Source organism: Oncorhynchus clarkii, chromosome 24 (assembly GCF_045791955.1).
Source record: "Oncorhynchus clarkii lewisi isolate Uvic-CL-2024 chromosome 24, UVic_Ocla_1.0, whole genome shotgun sequence".
In the NCBI taxonomy this organism is placed as follows: Eukaryota; Metazoa; Chordata; class Actinopteri; order Salmoniformes; family Salmonidae; genus Oncorhynchus; species Oncorhynchus clarkii.
The window spans coordinates 34,144,735-34,163,249 of NC_092170.1; the positions used below are offsets into that span (position 1 = coordinate 34,144,735).

The window sequence follows — 18,515 nt, forward strand, 5'->3', positions numbered from 1 at the left end:
CTCTAATAGAAGCCTGGCTCAAATAGAAGCCTGTCTCAAATAGAAGCCTGGCTCAAATAGAAGCCTGTCTCAAATAGAAGCCTGTCTCAAATAGAAGCCTGGCTCAAATAGAAGCCTGGCTCAAATAGAAGCCTGTCTCAAATAGAAGCCTGTCTCAAATAGAAGCCTGTCTCAAATAGAAGCCTGTCTCAAATAGAAGCCTGGCTCAAATAGAAGCCTGTCTCAAATAGAAGCCTGGCTCAAATAGAAGCCTGGCTCTAATAGAAGCCTGTCTCAAATAGAAGCCTGTCTCAAATAGAAGCCTGTCTCAAATAGAAGCCTGGCTCAAATAGAAGCCTGTCTCAAATAGAAGCCTGTCTAGAAGCCTGTCTCAAATAGAAGCCTGTCTCAAATAGAAGCCTGGCTCAAATAGAAGCCTGTCTCAAATAGAAGCCTGGCTCAAATAGAAGCCTGGCTCAAATAGAAGCCTGTCTCAAATAGAAGCCTGGCTCAAATAGAAGCCTGGCTCAAATAGAAGCCTGTCTCAAATAGAAGCCTGTCTCAAATAGAAGCCTGGCTCAAATAAGCGCATGTTATGTTCCGTGTTTTAAGCAAATACATTCCAGGGATATTAATTTACATTTTATAGTAGTGAAAATTGTAGAGAAACAATCATTTGACCACTGGAACAAGGTCAACATGGGAAGATGGACAACTGCTCCCCCAGATAGATTAATACTTACAATCTATCATATCAGTGCACAGCAGTTGTCAACTCATGTTGCTTACGACAGACACTAAATACATCAAAGTGACACAATAACCAACAACTAGACTCTGTTGATGACAGCATAGCAAAATATGGCCCTTATTTATATATCTTTTTAAAGGTAAATTTACAGTAACGCTGTCAATGATGAAGACTGAGGGTCTGAAATCTACATTGAAGACGTAAGAAACACGCAGGTACGCACGCAGATACGCACGCAGGTACGCACGCAGGTGAAACCTCGTCAGACCTCCGTGACTCCAGTGAATTACAGCCAATCTGTTCTCCCTCCATGGGGCTAATCGTCCAATCATATCGCTTTGTGTTCCCTTCTGAGCCTGCTGGCATAATGAAGAGAAATCACCACACATTCAGCAGGTACACACACACACACACACACACACACACACACACACACACACACACACACACACACACACACACACACACACACACACACACACACACACACACACACACACACACACACACACACACACACACACACACACACACACACACACACACACACACACACACACACACACACAGCTGATAGATTATGGAGGTTTGGATGTGTGTGTGCATATAGCCGTGTGTGTGTGTGTGTGTGAGAGTGTGTGTGTCAAATGAAGAGAAATGGCTAGAGATGAATTTACTGTGCCTCATCCTCAGTGTGCGTTCACCTGTCTGTCTGTCTGTCTGTCTGTCTGTCTGTCTGTCTGTCTGTGTCTGTGTGTGTCTGTGTGTGTGTGTGTGTGTGTGTGTGTGTGTGTGTGTGTGTGTTAGTGGCAAATTAAGAGTAATGACTGTCTATGAATCACTGTACACGTCCCCAATCGTCCCTGTATCAGGCAACTCCATTCATGGAGGACAGGAACCGTATGTGAGCATACTCTCTTTCTCTCTGCAGGTGTGTGCTCACGTGTTTCTGTGTGTATGTGATGGTGGCTGGTTCTCTACATATGCATGTGTGTGTGTTGGTGTTATATGGACTGATGGCTCCTCAAGCTCATCAGCTGCATAAAGTGCTGACTCACTGCAATGCGTCTGCAGTGAGAAGATGCATCTGATGCGGTTGACCTCTGTGTGTTTACGGTGTGTGTCGTTAGGATGGATTGATAAGCACTAATGATGACACTTTTACCAGACAGACAGATTCATGGCGGACGGAAGGGATCCCTCACACACACACACTCACCCAGGGCCTGCGAGGTGAAGGCAGCCATGGCACTCTGTAGTCTATCTGGCCTGATGGCCTGAACCAACAGCACCTGCAAGGAGAAAGAGGGAGAGGAGAGGGGAAACGTGAGAAGAGGGGAGACGGGAGGAGAGGAGAGGGGAGAAGAGGAGAGGGGAGACGTGAGAAGAGGAAGGGAGACGGGAGGAGAGTGGAGATGGGAGAAGAGGAGAGGGGAGAAGAGGAGAGGGGAGAAGAGGAGAGGGGAGACGGGAGAAGAGGAGAGGGGAGACGTGAGAAGAGGAGGGGGGAGACGGGAGAAGAGTAGAGGGGAGAAGAGGAGAGGAGACGTGAGAAGAGGAGAGAGGAGACGTGAGAAGAGGTGAGGAGACGGGAGAAGAGGAAAGGGGAGAAGTGGAGAGGAGATGGGAGAAGAGGAGAGGAGACGGGAGAAGAGGAGAGGAGACGGGAGAAGAGGAGAGGAGACGGGAGAAGAGGAGACGTGAGAAGAGGAGAGGGGAGAAGAGAAGAGGAGAGGAGACGGGAGACGTGAGAAGAGGAGAGGGGAGACGTGAGAAGAGGAGAGGGGAGACGTGAGAAGAGGAGAGGGGAGAAGAGGAGAGGGGAGAAGAGGAGAGGGGAGACGTGAGAAGAGGAGAGAAGAGGAGAGGGGAGACGTGAGAAGAGGAGAGGGGAGAAGAGGAGAGGGGAGAAGAGGAGAGGGGAGACGTGAGAAGAGGAGAGGGGAGACGTGAGAAGAGGAGAGGGGAGAAGAGGAGAGGGGAGAAGAGGAGAGGGGAGATGTGAGAAGAGGAGACGTAAGAAGAGGAGAGGGGAGACGTGAGAAGAGGAGAGGGGAGAAGAGGAGAGGGGAGAAGAGGAGAGGGGAGATGTGAGAAGAGGAGAGGGGAGAAGAGGAGAGGGGAGACGTGAGAAGAGGAGACGGGAGAAGAGGAGAGGGGAGAAGAGGAGAGGGGAGACGTGAGAAGAGGAGAGGGGAGAAGAGGAGACGGGAGAAGAGGAGAGGAGAGGGGAGAAGAGGAGAGGGGAGAAGAGGAGACGGGAGAAGAGGAGAGGAGAGGGGAGAAGAGGAGAGGAGAGGGGAGACGAGGAGACGGGAGAAGAGGAGAGGGGAGAAGAGGAGAGGAGACGGGAGAAGAGGAGACGGGAGAAGAGGAGACGTGAGAAGAGGAGAGGGGAGAAGAGGAGAGGAGAGGAAACGGGAGGAGAGGGGAGACGGGAGCAGAGGAAAGGGGAGAAGAGGAGAGGAAAGAGGAGACGGGAGGAGAGGGGAGACGGGAGAAGAGGAGAGGAGACGTGAGAAGAGGAGACGTGAGAAGAGGAGACGTGAGAAGAGGAGAGGGGAGAAGAGGAGAGGGGAGAGGGGAGAAGAGGAGAGGGAGAAGAGGAGAGGGGAGAAGAGGAGAGGGGAGACGTGAGAAGAGGAGAGGGGAGACGTGAGAAGAGGAGAGGGGAGACGGGAGAAGAGGAGACGGGAGAAGAGGAGAGGGGAGACGTGAGAAGAGGAGAGGGGAGACAAGAGAAGAGGAGACGGGAGAAGAGGAGAGGGGAGAAGAGGAGAGGAGAGAGGAGAGGAGAGGAGAGGAAGAGGGGGGAAGAGGGGGGAAGAGGGGAGGGGAGACGGGAGAAGAGGAGACGGGAGAAGAGGAGAGGAGAGGGGAGAAGAGGAGAGGAGACGGGAGAAGAGGAGACGGGAGAAGAGGAGACGTGAGAAGAGGAGAGGAGAGGGGAGAAGAGGAGACGGGAGAAGAGGAGACGGGAGAAGAGGAGACGGGAGAAGAGGAGAGGAGAGGAGACGGGAGAAGAGGAGAGGAGACGGGAGAAGAGGAGACGGGAGAAGAGGAGACGGGAGAAGAGGAGACGGGAGAAGAGGAGACGGGAGAAGAGGAGAGGAGACGGGAGAAGAGGAGACGGGAGAAGAGGAGAGGAGACGGGAGAAGAGGAGAGGAGACGGGAGAAGAGGAGACGGGAGAAGAGGAGACGTGAGAAGAGGAGACGGGAGAAGAGGAGAGGAGAGGGGAGAATAAGAGAGGAGAGGGGAGAATAAGAGAGGAGACGGGAGAAGAAGAGAGGAGACGGGAGAAGAGGAGACGGGAGAAGAGGAGACGGGAGAAGAGGAGACGGGAGAATAAGAGAGGAGACGGGAGAAGAGGAGACGGGAGAAGAGACGGGAGAAGAGGAGACGGGAGAAGAGGAGACGGGAGAAGAGGAGACGGGAGAAGAGGAGACGGGAGAAGAGGAGAGGGGAGACGGGAGAAGAGGAGACGGAAGAAGAGGAGAGGGGAGAAGAGGAGAGGGGAGAAGAGGAGAGGGGAGACGTGAGAAGAGGAGAGGAGAGGGGAGAAGAGGAGAGGGGAGAAGAGGAGAGGGGAGAACAGGAGAGGGGAGGGGAGAAGAGGAGACGGGAGAAGAGGAGACGGGAGAAGAGGAGACGGGAGAAGAGGAGACGGGAGAAGAGGAGAGGGGAGAAGAGGAGAGGGGAGAAGAGGAGAGGGGAGACGTGAGAAGAGGAGAGGTGAGAAGTGGAGAGGGGAGACGTGAGAAGAGGAGAGGGGAGAAGTGGAGAGGGGAGACGTGAGAAGAGGAGAGGGGAGACGTGAGAAGAGGAGAGGGGAGAAGAGGAGAGGGGAGAAGAGGAGAGGGGGGAAGAGGAGAGGGGAGAAGAGGAGAGGGGAGAAGAGGAGACGGGAGAAGAGGAGAGGGGAGGAGAGGAGAGGGGAGAAGAGGAGAGGGGAGACGTGAGAAGAGGAGAGGGGAGACGGGAGAAGAGGAGACGTGAGAAGAGGAGAGGGGAGACGTGAGAAGAGGAGAGGGGAGACGGGAGAAGAGGAGAGGAGAGGGGAGAAGAGGAGAGAAGAGGAGAGGGGAGAAGAGGAGACGGGAGAAGAGGAGAGGGGAGGAGAGGAGAGGGGAGAAGAGGAGAGGGGAGACGTGAGAAGAGGAGAGGGGAGACGGGAGAAGAGGAGACGGGAGAAGAGGAGAGGGGAGACGTGAGAAGAGGAGAGGGGAGACGGGAGAAGAGGAGAGGAGAGGGGAGAAGAGGAGAGGAGAGGGGAGACGGGAGAAGAGGAGACGGGAGAAGAGGAGAGGAGAGGGGAGTAGAGGAGAGGAGACGGGAGAAGAGGAGACGGGAGAAGAGGAGACGTGAGAAGAGGAGAGGAGAGGGGAGAAGGGAGACGGGAAGAGGAGACGGGAGAAGAGGAGACGGGAGAAGAGGAGACGGGAGAAGAGGAGAGGAGAGGAGACGGGAGAAGAGGAGAGGAGACGGGAGAAGAGGAGACGGGAGAAGAGGAGACGGGAGAAGAGGAGACGGGAGAAGAGGAGAGGAGACGGGAGAAGAGGAGACGGGAGAAGAGGAGACGTGAGAAGAGGAGAGGGGAGACGGGAGAAGAGGAGAGGGGAGAAGAGGAGAGGGGAGACGTGAGAAGAGGAGAGGGGAGAAGAGGAGAGGGGAGACGGGAGAAGAGGAGAGGGGAGAAGAGGAGAGGGGAGAAGAGGAGAGGGGAGAAGAGGAGAGGGGAGACGGGAGAAGAGGAGACGGTAGAAGAGGAGAGGGGAGAAGAGGAGAGGGGAGAAGAGGAGAGGGGAGACGTGAGAAGAGGAGAGGGGAGACGTGAGAAGAGGAGAGGGGAGAAGAGGAGAGGGGAGACGTGAGAAGAGGAGAGGGGAGAAGTGGAGAGGGGAGACGTGAGAAGAGGAGAGGGGAGACGTGAGAAGAGGAGAGGGGAGAAGAGGAGAGGGGAGAAGAGGAGAGGGGAGAAGAGGAGAGGGGGGAAGAGGAGAGGGGAGAAGAGGAGACGGGAGAAGAGGAGAGGGGAGGAGAGGGGAGACGTGAGGAGAGGAGAGGGGAGACGGGAGAAGAGGAGACGGGAGAAGAGGAGAGGAGAGGGGAGAAGAGGAGACGGGAGAAGAGGAGACGTGAGAAGAGGAGAGGAGAGGGGAGAAGAGGAGAGGAGACGGGAGAAGAGGAGACGGGAGAAGAGGAGAGGAGAGGGGAGAAGAGGAGAGGAGACGGGAGAAGAGGAGAGGAGACGGGAGAAGAGGAGACGTGAGAAGAGGAGACGTGAGAAGAGGAGAGGGGAGAAGAGGAGAGGGGAGAAGAGGAGAGGGGAGAAGAGGAGAGGGGAGACGTGAGAAGAGGAGAGAAGAGGAGAGGGGAGACGTGAGAAGAGGAGAGGGGAGAAGAGGAGAGGGGAGAAGAGGAAAGGGGAGACGGGAGAAGAGGAGACGGGAGAAGAGGAGAGGGGAGAAGAGGAGAGGGGAGAAGAGGAGAGGGGAGAAGAGGAGAGGGGAGACGTGAGAAGAGGAGAGGGGAGACGGGAGAAGAGGAGACGGGAGAAGAGGAGAGGGGAGACGTGAGAAGAGGAGAGGGGAGACGGGAGAAGAGGAGAGGAGAGGGGAGAAGAGGAGAGGAGAGGGGAGACGGGAGAAGAGGAGACGGGAGAAGAGGAGAGGAGAGGGGAGAAGAGGAGAGGAGACGGGAGAAGAGGAGACAGGAGAAGAGGAGACGTGAGAAGAGGAGAGGAGAGGGGAGAAGAGGAGAGGAGACGGGAGAAGAGGAGACGGGAGAAGAGGAGACGGGAGAAGAGGAGAGGAGAGGAGACGGGAGAAGAGGAGAGGAGACGGGAGAAGAGGAGACGGGAGAAGAGGAGACGGGAGAAGAGGAGAGGAGACGGGAGAAGAGGAGACGGGAGAAGAGGAGACGTGAGAAGAGGAGAGGGGAGACGGGAGAAGAGGAGAGGGGAGAAGAGGAGAGGGGAGACGTGAGAAGAGGAGAGGGGAGAAGAGGAGAGGGGAGACGGGAGAAGAGGAGACGGGAGAAGAGGAGAGGGGAGAAGAGGAGAGGGGAGAAGAGGAGAGGGGAGACGGGAGAAGAGGAGACGGTAGAAGAGGAGAGGGGAGAAGAGGAGAGGGGAGACGTGAGAAGAGGAGAGGGGAGACGTGAGAAGAGGAGAGGGGAGAAGAGGAGAGGGGAGACGTGAGAAGAGGAGAGGGGAGAAGTGGAGAGGGGAGACGTGAGAAGAGGAGAGGGGAGACGTGAGAAGAGGAGAGGGGAGAAGAGGAGAGGGGGGAAGAGGAGAGGGGAGAAGAGGAGACGGGAGAAGAGGAGAGGGGAGGAGAGGGGAGACGTGAGAAGAGGAGAGGGGAGACGGGAGAAGAGGAGACGGGAGAAGAGGAGAGGGGAGACGTGAGAAGAGGAGAGGGGAGACGGGAGAAGAGGAGAGGAGAGGGGAGAAGAGGAGAGGAGAGGAGAGGGGAGACGGGAGAAGAGGAGACGGGAGAAGAGGAGAGGAGAGGGGAGAAGAGGAGACGGGAGAAGAGGAGACGGGAGAAGAGGAGACGTGAGAAGAGGAGAGGAGAGGGGAGAAGAGGAGAGGAGACGGGAGAAGAGGAGACGGGAGAAGAGGAGAGGAGAGGGGAGAAGAGGAGAGGAGACGGGAGAAGAGGAGAGGAGACGGGAGAAGAGGAGACGTGAGAAGAGGAGACGTGAGAAGAGGAGAGGGGAGAAGAGGAGAGGGGAGAAGAGGAGAGGGGAGACGTGAGAAGAGGAGAGAAGAGGAGAGGGGAGACGTGAGAAGAGGAGAGGGGAGAAGAGGAGAGGGGAGACGTGAGAAGAGGAGAGGGGAGAAGAGGAGAGGGGAGAAGAGGAAAGGGGAGACGGGAGAAGAGGAGAGGGGAGAAGAGGAGAGGGGAGAAGAGGAGAGGGGAGAAGAGGAGAGGGGAGACGGGAGAAGAGGAGACGGGAGAAGAGGAGAGGGGAGAAGAAGAGAGGGGAGAAGAGGAGAGGGGAGAAGAGGAGGGGAGACGTGAGAAGAGGAGAGGGGAGACGTGAGAAGAGGAGAGGGGAGACGGGAGAAGAGGAGACGGGAGGAGAGGGGAGACGGGAGGAGACGGGAGCAGAGGAGAGGAGAGGAAAGAGGAGACGGGAGGAGAGGGGACGGGAGAAGAGGAGAGGGGAGAAGAGGAGAGGGGAGACGTGAGAAGAGGAGAGGGGAGACGGGAGAAGAGGAGACGGGAGAAGAGGAGAGGAGAGGAAAGAGGAGACGGGAGGAGAGGGGAGACGGGAGCAGAGGAAAGGGGAGAAGAGGAGAGGAAAGAGGAGAGGGGAGAAGAGGGGAGACGGGAGGAGAGGGGAGACGGGGGAGACGGGAGCAGAGGAAAGCAGGGGGGGAGAAGAGGAGAGGAGAGGAGAGGGGAAAGAGGAGAGGGGAGAGGAGAGGGGAGACGGGAGCAGAGGAAATGGGGAGAAGAGGAGAGGAGAGGAAAGAGGAGAGGGGAGAAGAGGAGAGAAGAGGAGAGGGGAGGAGAGGGGGAGAGGGAGAGGAGAGGGGAGAAGAGGAGAGGGGAGACGTGAGAAGAGGAGAGGGGAGACGGGAGAAGAGGAGAGGAGAGGGGAGAAGAGGAGAGGAGAGGGGAGACGGGAGAAGAGGAGAGGAGACGGGAGAAGAGGAGAGGAGACGGGAGAAGAGGAGACGGGAGAAGAGGAGACGTGAGAAGAGGAGAGGAGAGGGGAGAAGAGGAGAGGAGACGGGAGAAGAGGAGACGGGAGAAGAGGAGAGGAGAGGGGAGAAGAGGAGAGGAGACGGGAGAAGAGGAGAGGAGACGGGAGAAGAGGAGACGGGAGAAGAGGAGACGTGAGAAGAGGAGAGGGGAGAAGAGGAGAGGGGAGACGGGAGAAGAGGAGAGGGGAGAAGAGGAGAGGGGAGACGTGAGAAGAGGAGAGAAGAGGAGAGGGGAGACGTGAGAAGAGGAGAGGGGAGAAGAGGAGAGGGGAGAAGAGGAGAGGGGAGACGGGAGAAGAGGAGACGGGAGAAGAGGAGAGGGGAGAAGAGGAGAGGGGGGAAGAGGAGAGGGGAGAAGAGGAGAGGGGAGAAGAGGAGAGGGGAGACGTGAGAAGAGGAGAGGGGAGACGTGAGAAGAGGAGAGGGGAGAAGAGGAGAGGGGAGACGTGAGAAGAGGAGAGGGGAGAAGTGGAGAGGGGAGACGTGAGAAGAGGAGAGGGGAGACGTGAGAAGAGGAGAGGGGAGAAGAGGAGAGGGGAGAAGAGGAGAGGGGAGAAGAGGAGAGGGGAGACGGAGAGGGGAGAGGGAGGGAGACGGGAGAAGAGGAGAGGGGAGAAGAGGAGAGGGGGGAAGAGGAGAGGGGAGAAGAGGAGAGGGGAGAAGAGGAGAGGGGAGACGTGAGAAGAGGAGAGGGGAGACGTGAGAAGAGGAGAGGGGAGAAGAGGAGAGGGGAGACGTGAGAAGAGGAGAGGGGAGAAGTGGAGAGGGGAGACGTGAGAAGAGGAGAGGGGAGACGTGAGAAGAGGAGAGGGGAGAAGAGGAGAGGGGAGAAGAGGAGAGGGGAGAAGAGGAGAGGGGAGAAGAGGAGAGGGGGGAAGAGGAGAGGGGAGAAGAGGAGACGGGAGAAGAGGAGAGGAGAGGAGAGGGGAGAAGAGGAGAGGGGAGACGTGAGAAGAGGAGAGGGGAGACGGGAGAAGAGGAGACGGGAGAAGAGGAGAGGGGAGACGTGACAAGAGGAGAGGGGAGACGGGAGAAGAGGAGAGGAGAGGGGAGAAGAGGAGAGGAGAGGAGAGGAGAGGGGAGACGGGAGAAGAGGAGACGGGAGAAGAGGAGAGGAGAGAAGAGGAGACGGGAGAAGAGGAGACGGGAGAAGAGGAGACGTGAGAAGAGGAGAGGAGAGGGGAGAAGAGGAGAGGAGACGGGAGAAGAGGAGACAGGGGAAGAGGAGACGGGAGAAGAGGAGAGGAGAGGGGAGAAGAGGAGAGGAGACGGGAGAAGAGGAGAGGAGACGGGAGAAGAGGAGAGGAGACGGGAGAAGAGGAGAGGAGACGGGAGAAGAGGAGAGGAGACGGGAGAAGAGGAGACGTGAGAAGAGGAAACGTGAGAAGAGGAAACGTGAGAAGAGGAGAGGGGAGAAGAGGAGAGGGGAGAAGAGGAGAGGGGAGAAGAGGAGAGGGGAGACGTGAGAAGAGGAGAGAAGAGGAGAGGGGAGACGTGAGAAGAGGAGAGGGGAGAAGAGGAGAGGGGAGAGGGGAGAAGAGGAGAGGGGAGAAGAGGAGAGGGGAGAAGAGGAGAGGGGAGACGGGAGAAGAGGAGACGGGAGAAGAGGAGAGGGGAGAAGAGGAGAGGGGAGAAGAGGAGAGGGGAGAAGAGGAGAGGGGAGACGTGAGAAGAGGAGAGGGGAGAAGAGGAGAGGGGAGAAGAGGAGAGGGGGAAGAGGAGAGGGGAGAAGAGGAGAGGGGAGAAGAGGAGAGGGGAGACGGGAGAAGAGGAGAGGGGAGAAGAAGAGAGGGGAGAAGAGGAGAGGGGAGAAGAGGAGGGGAGACGTGAGAAGAGGAGAGGGGAGACGTGAGAAGAGGAGAGGGGAGACAGGAGAGGGGAGACGGGAGAAGAGGAGACGGGAGGAGAGGGGAGACGGGAGCAGAGGAGACGGGAGCAGAGGAGAGGAGAGGAAAGAGGAGACGGGAGGAGAGGGGAGACGGGAGAAGAGGAGACGGGAGAAGAGGAGAGGGGAGAAGAGGAGAGGGGAGACGTGAGAAGAGGAGAGGGGAGACGGGAGAAGAGGAGACGGGAGAAGAGGAGAGGAAAGAGGAGACGGGAGGAGAGGGGAGACGGGAGCAGAGGAAAGGGGAGAAGAGGAGAGGAAAGAGGAGAGGGGAGAAGAGGGGAGACGGGAGGAGAGGGGAGACGGGAGCAGAGGAGACGGGAGAAGAGGAGAGGAGAGGAAAGAGGAGACGGGAGGAGAGGGGAGACGGGAGCAGAGGAAAGGGGAGAAGAGGAGAGGAAAGAGGAGAGGGGAGAAGAGGGGAGACGGGAGGAGAGGAGAGGGGAGACGGGAGCAGAGGAAAGGGGAGAAGAGGAGAGGAAAGAGGAGACGGGAGGAGAGGGGAGACGGGAGAAGAGGAGACGGCAAAATGAAGAGGGAGTAGGAAATGCCTCAATCTGGGAGCACTGTAAAGAGATCTTATCCTGTAAATAACTAAACATAAAGGACAATTGATTATGTATCAGAACCACAAGGATTTACTCATGTTAATGAGTGATTGACACCTAACCTGCTGGAACGGTTTGATCTTCTTGGCGATGGAGGGCGGAACTTCTTGTTCACAGTTGGAGCTCCGTGAGAAGGAGAGCCAAAGATCAGAGTCACTCAGACACAGAGACTGGTACAGGCCTGGGAATGTACTCTACATCAGAAGAGTGGAGAAAAGAGGAAAGGACAAAGCTAAAAAGCCAAAGAGAGTCTCCTTTCACAGTGTGAATGTATGTATACAAACCTTGAACATGGTAAACTCAGCAAAAAAAGAAACGTCCCTCTTTTCAGGACCCTGTCTTTCAAAGATAATTAGTAAAAATCCAAATAACTTCACAGATCTTCAATGTAAAAGGCATAAACACTGTGCCTCATGCTTGTTCAATTAATGAACATGCACCTGTGGAACGGTCATTAAGACACTAACAGCTTACAGACGGTAGGCAGTTAATGTCACAGTTATGAACACTTAGGACACTAAAGAGGCCTTTCTACTGACTCTGAAAAACACCAAAAGAAATATGCCCAGGGTCCCTGCTCATCTGCGTGAACGTGCCTTCGGCATGCTGCAAGGAGGCATGAGGACTGCAGATGTGGCCAGGGCAGTTCTATGAGACGTTGAAGACAGCGCTACACGGAGACAAGACAGACAGCTGATCGTCCTCAAAGTCGCAGACCACGTGTAACAACACCTGCACAGGATCGGTGCATCTGAACATCACACCTGCAGGACAGGTACAGGATGGCAACAACTGCTCGAGTTACACCAGGAACACACAATGCCTCCATCAGTGCTCAGACTGTCCGCAATAGGCTGGACTGAGGGCTTGTAGGTCTGTTGTAAGGCAGGTCCTCACCAGACATCACCGGCAACAACGTCGCCTATAGGCACAAACCCACCGTCGCTGGACCAGACAGGACTGTCAGAAAGTGCTCTTCACTGACGAGTTGAGGTTTTGTCTCACCAGGGGTGATGGTCGGATTCACATTTATCATCGAAGGAATGAGCGTTACACCGAGGACTGTATGTACCCTGGAGCGGGATTGATTTGGAGGTGGAGGGTCTGTCATGGTCTGGGGCGGTGTGTCACAGCATCATCGGACTGAGCTTGTTGTCACTGCAGGCAATCTCAATGCTGTGCGTACCCTTCCTGCCGGCTTATCCTGACATGACCTTCCAGCATGACAATGCCACCAGCCATACTGCTCGTTTTGTGCGTGATTTCCTTCAAAACAGGAATGTCAGTGTTCTGCCATGGCCAGCGAAGAGCCCGGATCTCAATCACACTGAGCAGGTCTGGGACCTGTTGGATCGGAGGGTGAGGGCTAGGGCCATTCCCCCCAGAAATGTCTGGGAACTTGCAGGTGCCTTGATGGAAGAGTGGGGTAACATCACACAGCAAGAACTGGCAAATCTGGTGCAGTCCAATGAGGAGGAGATGCACTGCAGTACTTAATGCAGCTGGTGGCCACACCAGATACTGACTGTTACTTCTGACTTTGACCCCCTCTTTGTTCAGGGACACATTATTCAATTTCTGTTGGTCACATGTCTGTGGAACTTGTTCAGTTTATGTCTCAGTTGTTGAATCTTGTTATGTTTTAAACAAATATTTACACATGTTTGCTGAAAATAAACACAGTTAAACACAGACGTTTCTTTTTTTGAGTTTATATACACTGACTATACAAAACATTAAGAACACTTTCCATGACAGATTGACCAGGTGAATCCAGGTGAAAGCTATGACCCCTTATTGATGTTACTTGTTAAATCCTCTTCAATCAGTGTAGATGAAGGGGAGGAGACCGGTTAAAGAAGGATTTTTAAGCCTTGAAACAATCGAGACATGGATTGTGTATGTGTGTCATTCAGAGGGTCAATGGGCAAGACAAAATATTTAAGTGCCTTTGAACAGAGTATGGTAGTAGGCACACCGGTTTGTGTCAAGAACTGCAACGCTGCTGGGTTTTTGACGCTCAACAGTTTCCTGTGTGTAATAAGAATGGTCCACCACCCAAAGGACATCAGTCAACTTGACACAACTGTGGGAAGCATTGGCATCAACATGGGCCAGCATCCCTGTGGAATGCTTAGAAACCCCTTGTAGAGTCCATGCCCCGACAAACTGAGGAAGTTCTGAGGGAAAAGGGGGTGCAACTCAATATTAGGAAGGTGTTTTGTATACTCAGTGTACGAACCTAGAACAGTTATACGAACCTTGAACATGGCTACAGCTCCAAGTCTCTCTTGATCGATCCAGGAAGGAATCTGCTCCTGCAAAGATTTCTGGGTATCCTGTAGGTGGAAAAATAGAAGATCAGTTCAACAGTGATAAGAGAGATGAGGTGAATGAGACAGAGAGAGTGTGTGTTTGGAACACACACACACTGTTGTACGTACCGCCTTTCTCACCATATCCCCTACTACAAGGCCAGTGAAGGCGTCCCACTCCTGTCGTGGAAGCAGAGAGACAACAGCATTAAGATGAATAGGAGATGATGTCAGATGGACAGGACTTCCTGACTGAAGAGGAAAAGCCTATGTCTGATAATGATCATGTTATGAATGGTTATAACTTACATTCTCTTGGAAGAGGTCTGGGTGCATCCCTCTGACAAAGTGCATGGCAAACATCAGCTGGTCAGCCTGCAGGGGAAGAACAGAGAGAGAGGGGGAGGGAGGGGGAGAGAGAGAAATAAGAGTCAGAGAGAGAGAAAGGAGTCAGAGAGAGAGAGGAGTCAGAGAGAGAGTGAGAGAAAGAGAGAGGGAGGGAGGGGGGAGAGAGTGAGAGAAACAAGAGTCAGAGAAAGAGGGGGGGAGGAGAGCGACAGAGACGAGTCAGAAAGAGAGAAGAGAGATGAGTCAGAGAGAGAGAGACGTGTCAGAGAGAGAGAGAGGAGTCAGAGAGAGAGAGAGGAGTCAGAGAGAGAGAGACAAGTCAGAGAGAGAGAGAGACAGGTCAGAGAGAGAGAGAGAAGTCAGAGAGAGACAGGTCAGAGAGAGAGACAGGTCATGAGCAGATGAGCGCTTGAATTTTTCAGCATGTTTTTACAAAAAGATAGATTTTGAGTTAGAGAAACTTAGACTTTTCCCCAGACAACAGTCCAGCACAACAACACTCCCTCAACCAGACCCAGACAACAGTCCAGCACAACACCCCCTCAACCAGACCCAGACAACAACACCTCCCCAACCAGACCCAGACAACAACACCTCCCCAACCAGACCCAGACAACAACATCCCTCAACTAGACCCAGACAACAGTCCAGCACAACAACACCCACTCAAACTAGACCCAGACAACAATAACCCCCCACACTAGACCCAGACAACAACACCCCCTCAACCAGACAACACCACCCCCTCAACCAGACCCAGACAACAACACCCCCTCAACCTGCCCCAGGCAACAACACCCGCACAACCACAACAGTCCAGCACAACCAGACTCAGCAAAACCAGACCCAGCACAACAACACCCCCCAACCAGACCCAGCACAACAACACCTCCCCCCCCAACAGACCTGGAGAGCTGGAGGGTGAGAGACGTGTCTGCACTCTGGACTGTAGTGAGACAACTTCAACAGGAGAAAGAGCAGGAGCAGAAGGAGGAGGCCCAGCGGCAGGATAAGGTGAGAGCAATAGAGGAGAAGGTGAGAAAGATGATGTGTGACAGAACAACCCATGAGAGAGCTGGCCACCCCCGCATAGAGGCCAGCAGAACAGCCCACAGGCCCAAATGAGCTGAGAGCACAGCAGGACAGGGTGGCCACTGCACTCAAGGGAGTGATTGAAAAAACTTCTTCCACTTTCCCCAACTCATGAGTGGTTATTTTCACCCTGCTACCACCGAAAATACTTCCACCCTGCCACCATACAGCGAATTAATGTACGCATTTCCTGTGACTGTGCCGCAAAACCTAACATCTAACCACCACTCCACCCTGGACAGCCTTTGCCCACCTTCGAATAGCTGAATGCTGGTGACACTGTCTGTGATTTATTTAGAATTCAAGGAGCACTTAACCAGCATGGCTACCACAGCATTCTGCAGCGACACGCCATACCATCTGGTTTGGGCTTAGTAGGACTATAATTTGTTTTTCAACAGGACAATGACACAACAAAACTCCAGGCTGTGTAAGGGCTATTTTACCAAGAAGGAGTGTGATGGAGTGCTGCATCAGATAACCTGGCCTCCACAATCCCCCGCCGTCAAGCTAATTGAGATGATTTGGGATGAGTCGGACCACAGAATGAAGGAAAAGCAGCCAACAAGTGCTCAGCATATGTGGGAACTCCTTCAAGACTGATGGGAAAGCATTCCAGGTGAAGTTGGTTGAGAGAATGCCAAGAGTGTGCAAAGCTCACATCCAGCCCAGGACCTCACACCCAGCCCAGGACCTCACACCCAGCCCAGGACCTCACACCCAGCCCAGGACCTCACACCCAGCCCAGGACCTCACACCCAGCCCAGGACCTCACACCCAGCCCAGGACCTCACACCCAGCCCAGGACCTAGCTGTAACCACGCCAGCCCATGACCTCACATCCAGCCCAGGACCTCACACCCAGCCCAGGACCTCACACCCAGCCCAGGACCTCACACCCAGCCCAGGACCTCACACCCAGCCCAGGACCTCACACCCAGCCCAGGACCTCACACCCAGCCCAGGACCTAGCTGTAACCACGCCAGCCCAGGACCTCACACCCAGCCCAGGACCTCACACCCAGCCCAGGACCTAGCTGTAACCACGCCAGCCCAGGACCTCACATCCAGCCCAGGACCTCACATCCAGCCCAGGACCTCACATCCAGCCCCGGACCTCACACCTAGCCCAGGACCTCACACCCAGCCCAGGACCTCACACCCAGCCCAGGACCTAGCTGTAACCACGCCAGCCCAGGACCTCACATCCAGCCCAGGACCTCACACCCAGCCCAGGACCTCACACCCAGCCCAGGACCTCACACCCAGCCCAGGACCTAGCTGTAACCACGCCAGGACCTCACATCCAGCCCAGGACCTCACACCCAGCCCAGGACCTCACACCCAGCCCAGGACCTCACACCCAGCACAGGACCTCACACCCAGCACAGGACCTCACACCCAGCACAGGACCTCACACCCAGCACAGGACCTCACACCCAGCACAGGACCTCACACCCAGCACAGGACCTCACACCCAGCACAGGACCTCACACCCAGCACAGGACCTCACACCCAGCACAGGACCTCACATCCAGCCCAGGACCTCACATCCAGCCCAGGACCTCACATCCAGCCCAGGACCTCACATCTGGCTTCTTCACCTGCAGGATGATGAGGCAAGCCACCCGGACAGCTGATGAAACTGAGGAGTATTTCTGTCCCCATTTTGTGGGGAAAAACTCGTTCTGATTGGTCAGTCATCTTTGAAATTGTTGCATGTTGCGTTTATATTTCTGTTCAGCATACATGATCATTTACTCAGCTATTAAAGACTACCTTAACCCACTTGATACTCCAACTACCTGAGCCACAGGACAAAATACAAACCCTTCGACCCAAAAAGGACTGTGGTGTTGATGGTATCCTAAATGAAGTGATAAAATACACAGACCACAAATTCAAATAGGCTATTCTTAAACTCTTCAGCATTATCCTCAAGTCCGGCATCTTCCCTAATATGTGACACAATTCAGGAAACAAGACATACAGTGGGGAGAACAAGTATTTGATAACCTGCCAAATCGGCAGTGTTTCCTACTTACAAAGCATGTAGAGGTCTGTCATTTTTTATCATAGGTACACTTCAACTGTGAGAGACGGAATCTAAAACAAAAATCCAGAAAATCACATTGTATGATTTTTAAGTAACTTACCCCAGATAATTATGCATTTCTGTGAATGACTTAGTAATAAATAAATGATTTAAGACAATTGATGTATGGATGACTCATAGTGAAGACTGGGTTTGTGCAGATAACCAACAATTTACAACAATTTACGACGTTTGGAATGAGACTAAAGTGAGGTAAAGTAAATGATTCATTAATTCAAAGACTAATTGATCAGATAAAATATCTGAAAAGATATTTTAGGAAATGATAACTTTGTAATCAAAATATTTTTCCTTGGTCCCCCGACTTCCTAGTAATTACGGTTACATAATTAATCAGTCTAATCGCGTAATACTTAATTACAGAGAATCTTTGATAAAAACGATTAGTCTTCAGTTAATGATAGTAAAGACACAACGTTGTTGAAGCACTTTTGGCAGCGATTACAGCCTTGAGTCTTCTTGGGTATGACACTACAAGCTTGGCACATGTATATTTGGGGAGTTTCTCCCATTCTTCTCTGCAGATCCTGCACAGCTGTTTTCAGGTCTCTCCAGAGATGTTCAATAGGGTTCAAGTCCGGGCTCTGGTTGGGCCACTCTAGGATATTCTGAGACTTGTCCTGAAGCCTCTCCTGTATTGGGTTGGCTGTGTGCTTAGGGTCGTTGTCCTGTTGGAAGTTGAACCTTCGACCCCAGTCTGAGGTCCTGAGCACTCTGGAGGAGGTTTTCATAAAGGATCTCCTTTGTACTTTGCTCCGTTCATCTTTGCATTCAGTCCAAAGAGTTGAATCTTGGTTTCATCAGACCAGAGAATCTTGTTTCTCATGGTCAGAGTATTTAGGTGCCTTTTGGCAATACCAAAATAACATTTTGGAGTTTTTCTTTAAGTGGTCTACTGCTGAGTGTTCTATACAATGTCCTACACCAACCCCACAGTGACTGCCCCAAAGTGACTGCCCCAGAGTGACTGCCCCACAGTGACTGCCCCACAGTGACTGCCCCACAGTGACTGCCCCACAGTGACCGCCCCACAGTGACCGCCCCACAGTGACCGCCCCACAGTGACCGCCCCAGATAGCCCCACAGTGACCGCCCCAGATAGCCCCACAGTGACCGCCCCAGATAGCCCCACAGTGACCGCCCCAGATAGCCCCACAGTGACCGCCCCAGATAGCCCCACAGTGACCGCCCCACAGTGACTGCCCCAGATAGCCCCACAGTGACTGCCCCAGATAGCCCCACAGTGACTGCCCCAGATAGCCCCACAGTGACTGCCCCAGATAGCCCCACAGTGACTGCCCCAGATAACCCCACAGTGACTACACCAGATAAACCCACAGTGACTACACCATCTTTGCCTTGATCCTGACTAGTCTCCCAGTCCCTACCTCTGAAAAACACCCCCATAGCAGGATGCTGCCACCACCATGCTTCACCGTAAAGATAGCGTCAAGTTTCCTCCAGACGTGACGCTTTGCATTCAGTCCAAAGAGGTGAATCTTGGTTTCATCAGATCAGAGAATCTTGTTTCTCATGGTTAGAGTATTTAGCGGGCTGTCATGTGCCTTTTACTGAGGAGTGGCTTCTGTCTGGCCACTCTACCATAAAGGCCTGATTGGTGGAGTGCTGCAGAGACGGGAGAACCTTCCAGAAGGACAACCATCTCCACAGAGGAACTCTAGAGCTCTGTCAGAGCGAC

The 18,515-nt window shown here is 54.0% G+C and overlaps 1 protein-coding gene across 1 annotated transcript in view; it reads right to left on the reverse strand.

Annotated features, from left to right (window-relative positions):
- LOC139382646 (dynein cytoplasmic 2 heavy chain 1) overlaps positions 1-18,515 on the reverse strand; it is a 263,106-nt gene that overhangs the window by 89,532 nt on the left and 155,059 nt on the right. Inside the window, exons 63-67 of the mRNA XM_071126737.1 lie at positions 13,570-13,635; positions 13,390-13,440; positions 13,207-13,284; positions 11,008-11,139; positions 1,950-2,022 (exon numbers count right to left, since the gene is read on the reverse strand). Of these exons, the coding sequence (XP_070982838.1) occupies positions 1,950-2,022; positions 11,008-11,139; positions 13,207-13,284; positions 13,390-13,440; positions 13,570-13,635 (400 nt within the window). The remainder of the gene's footprint in view (positions 1-1,949; positions 2,023-11,007; positions 11,140-13,206; positions 13,285-13,389; positions 13,441-13,569; positions 13,636-18,515) is intronic.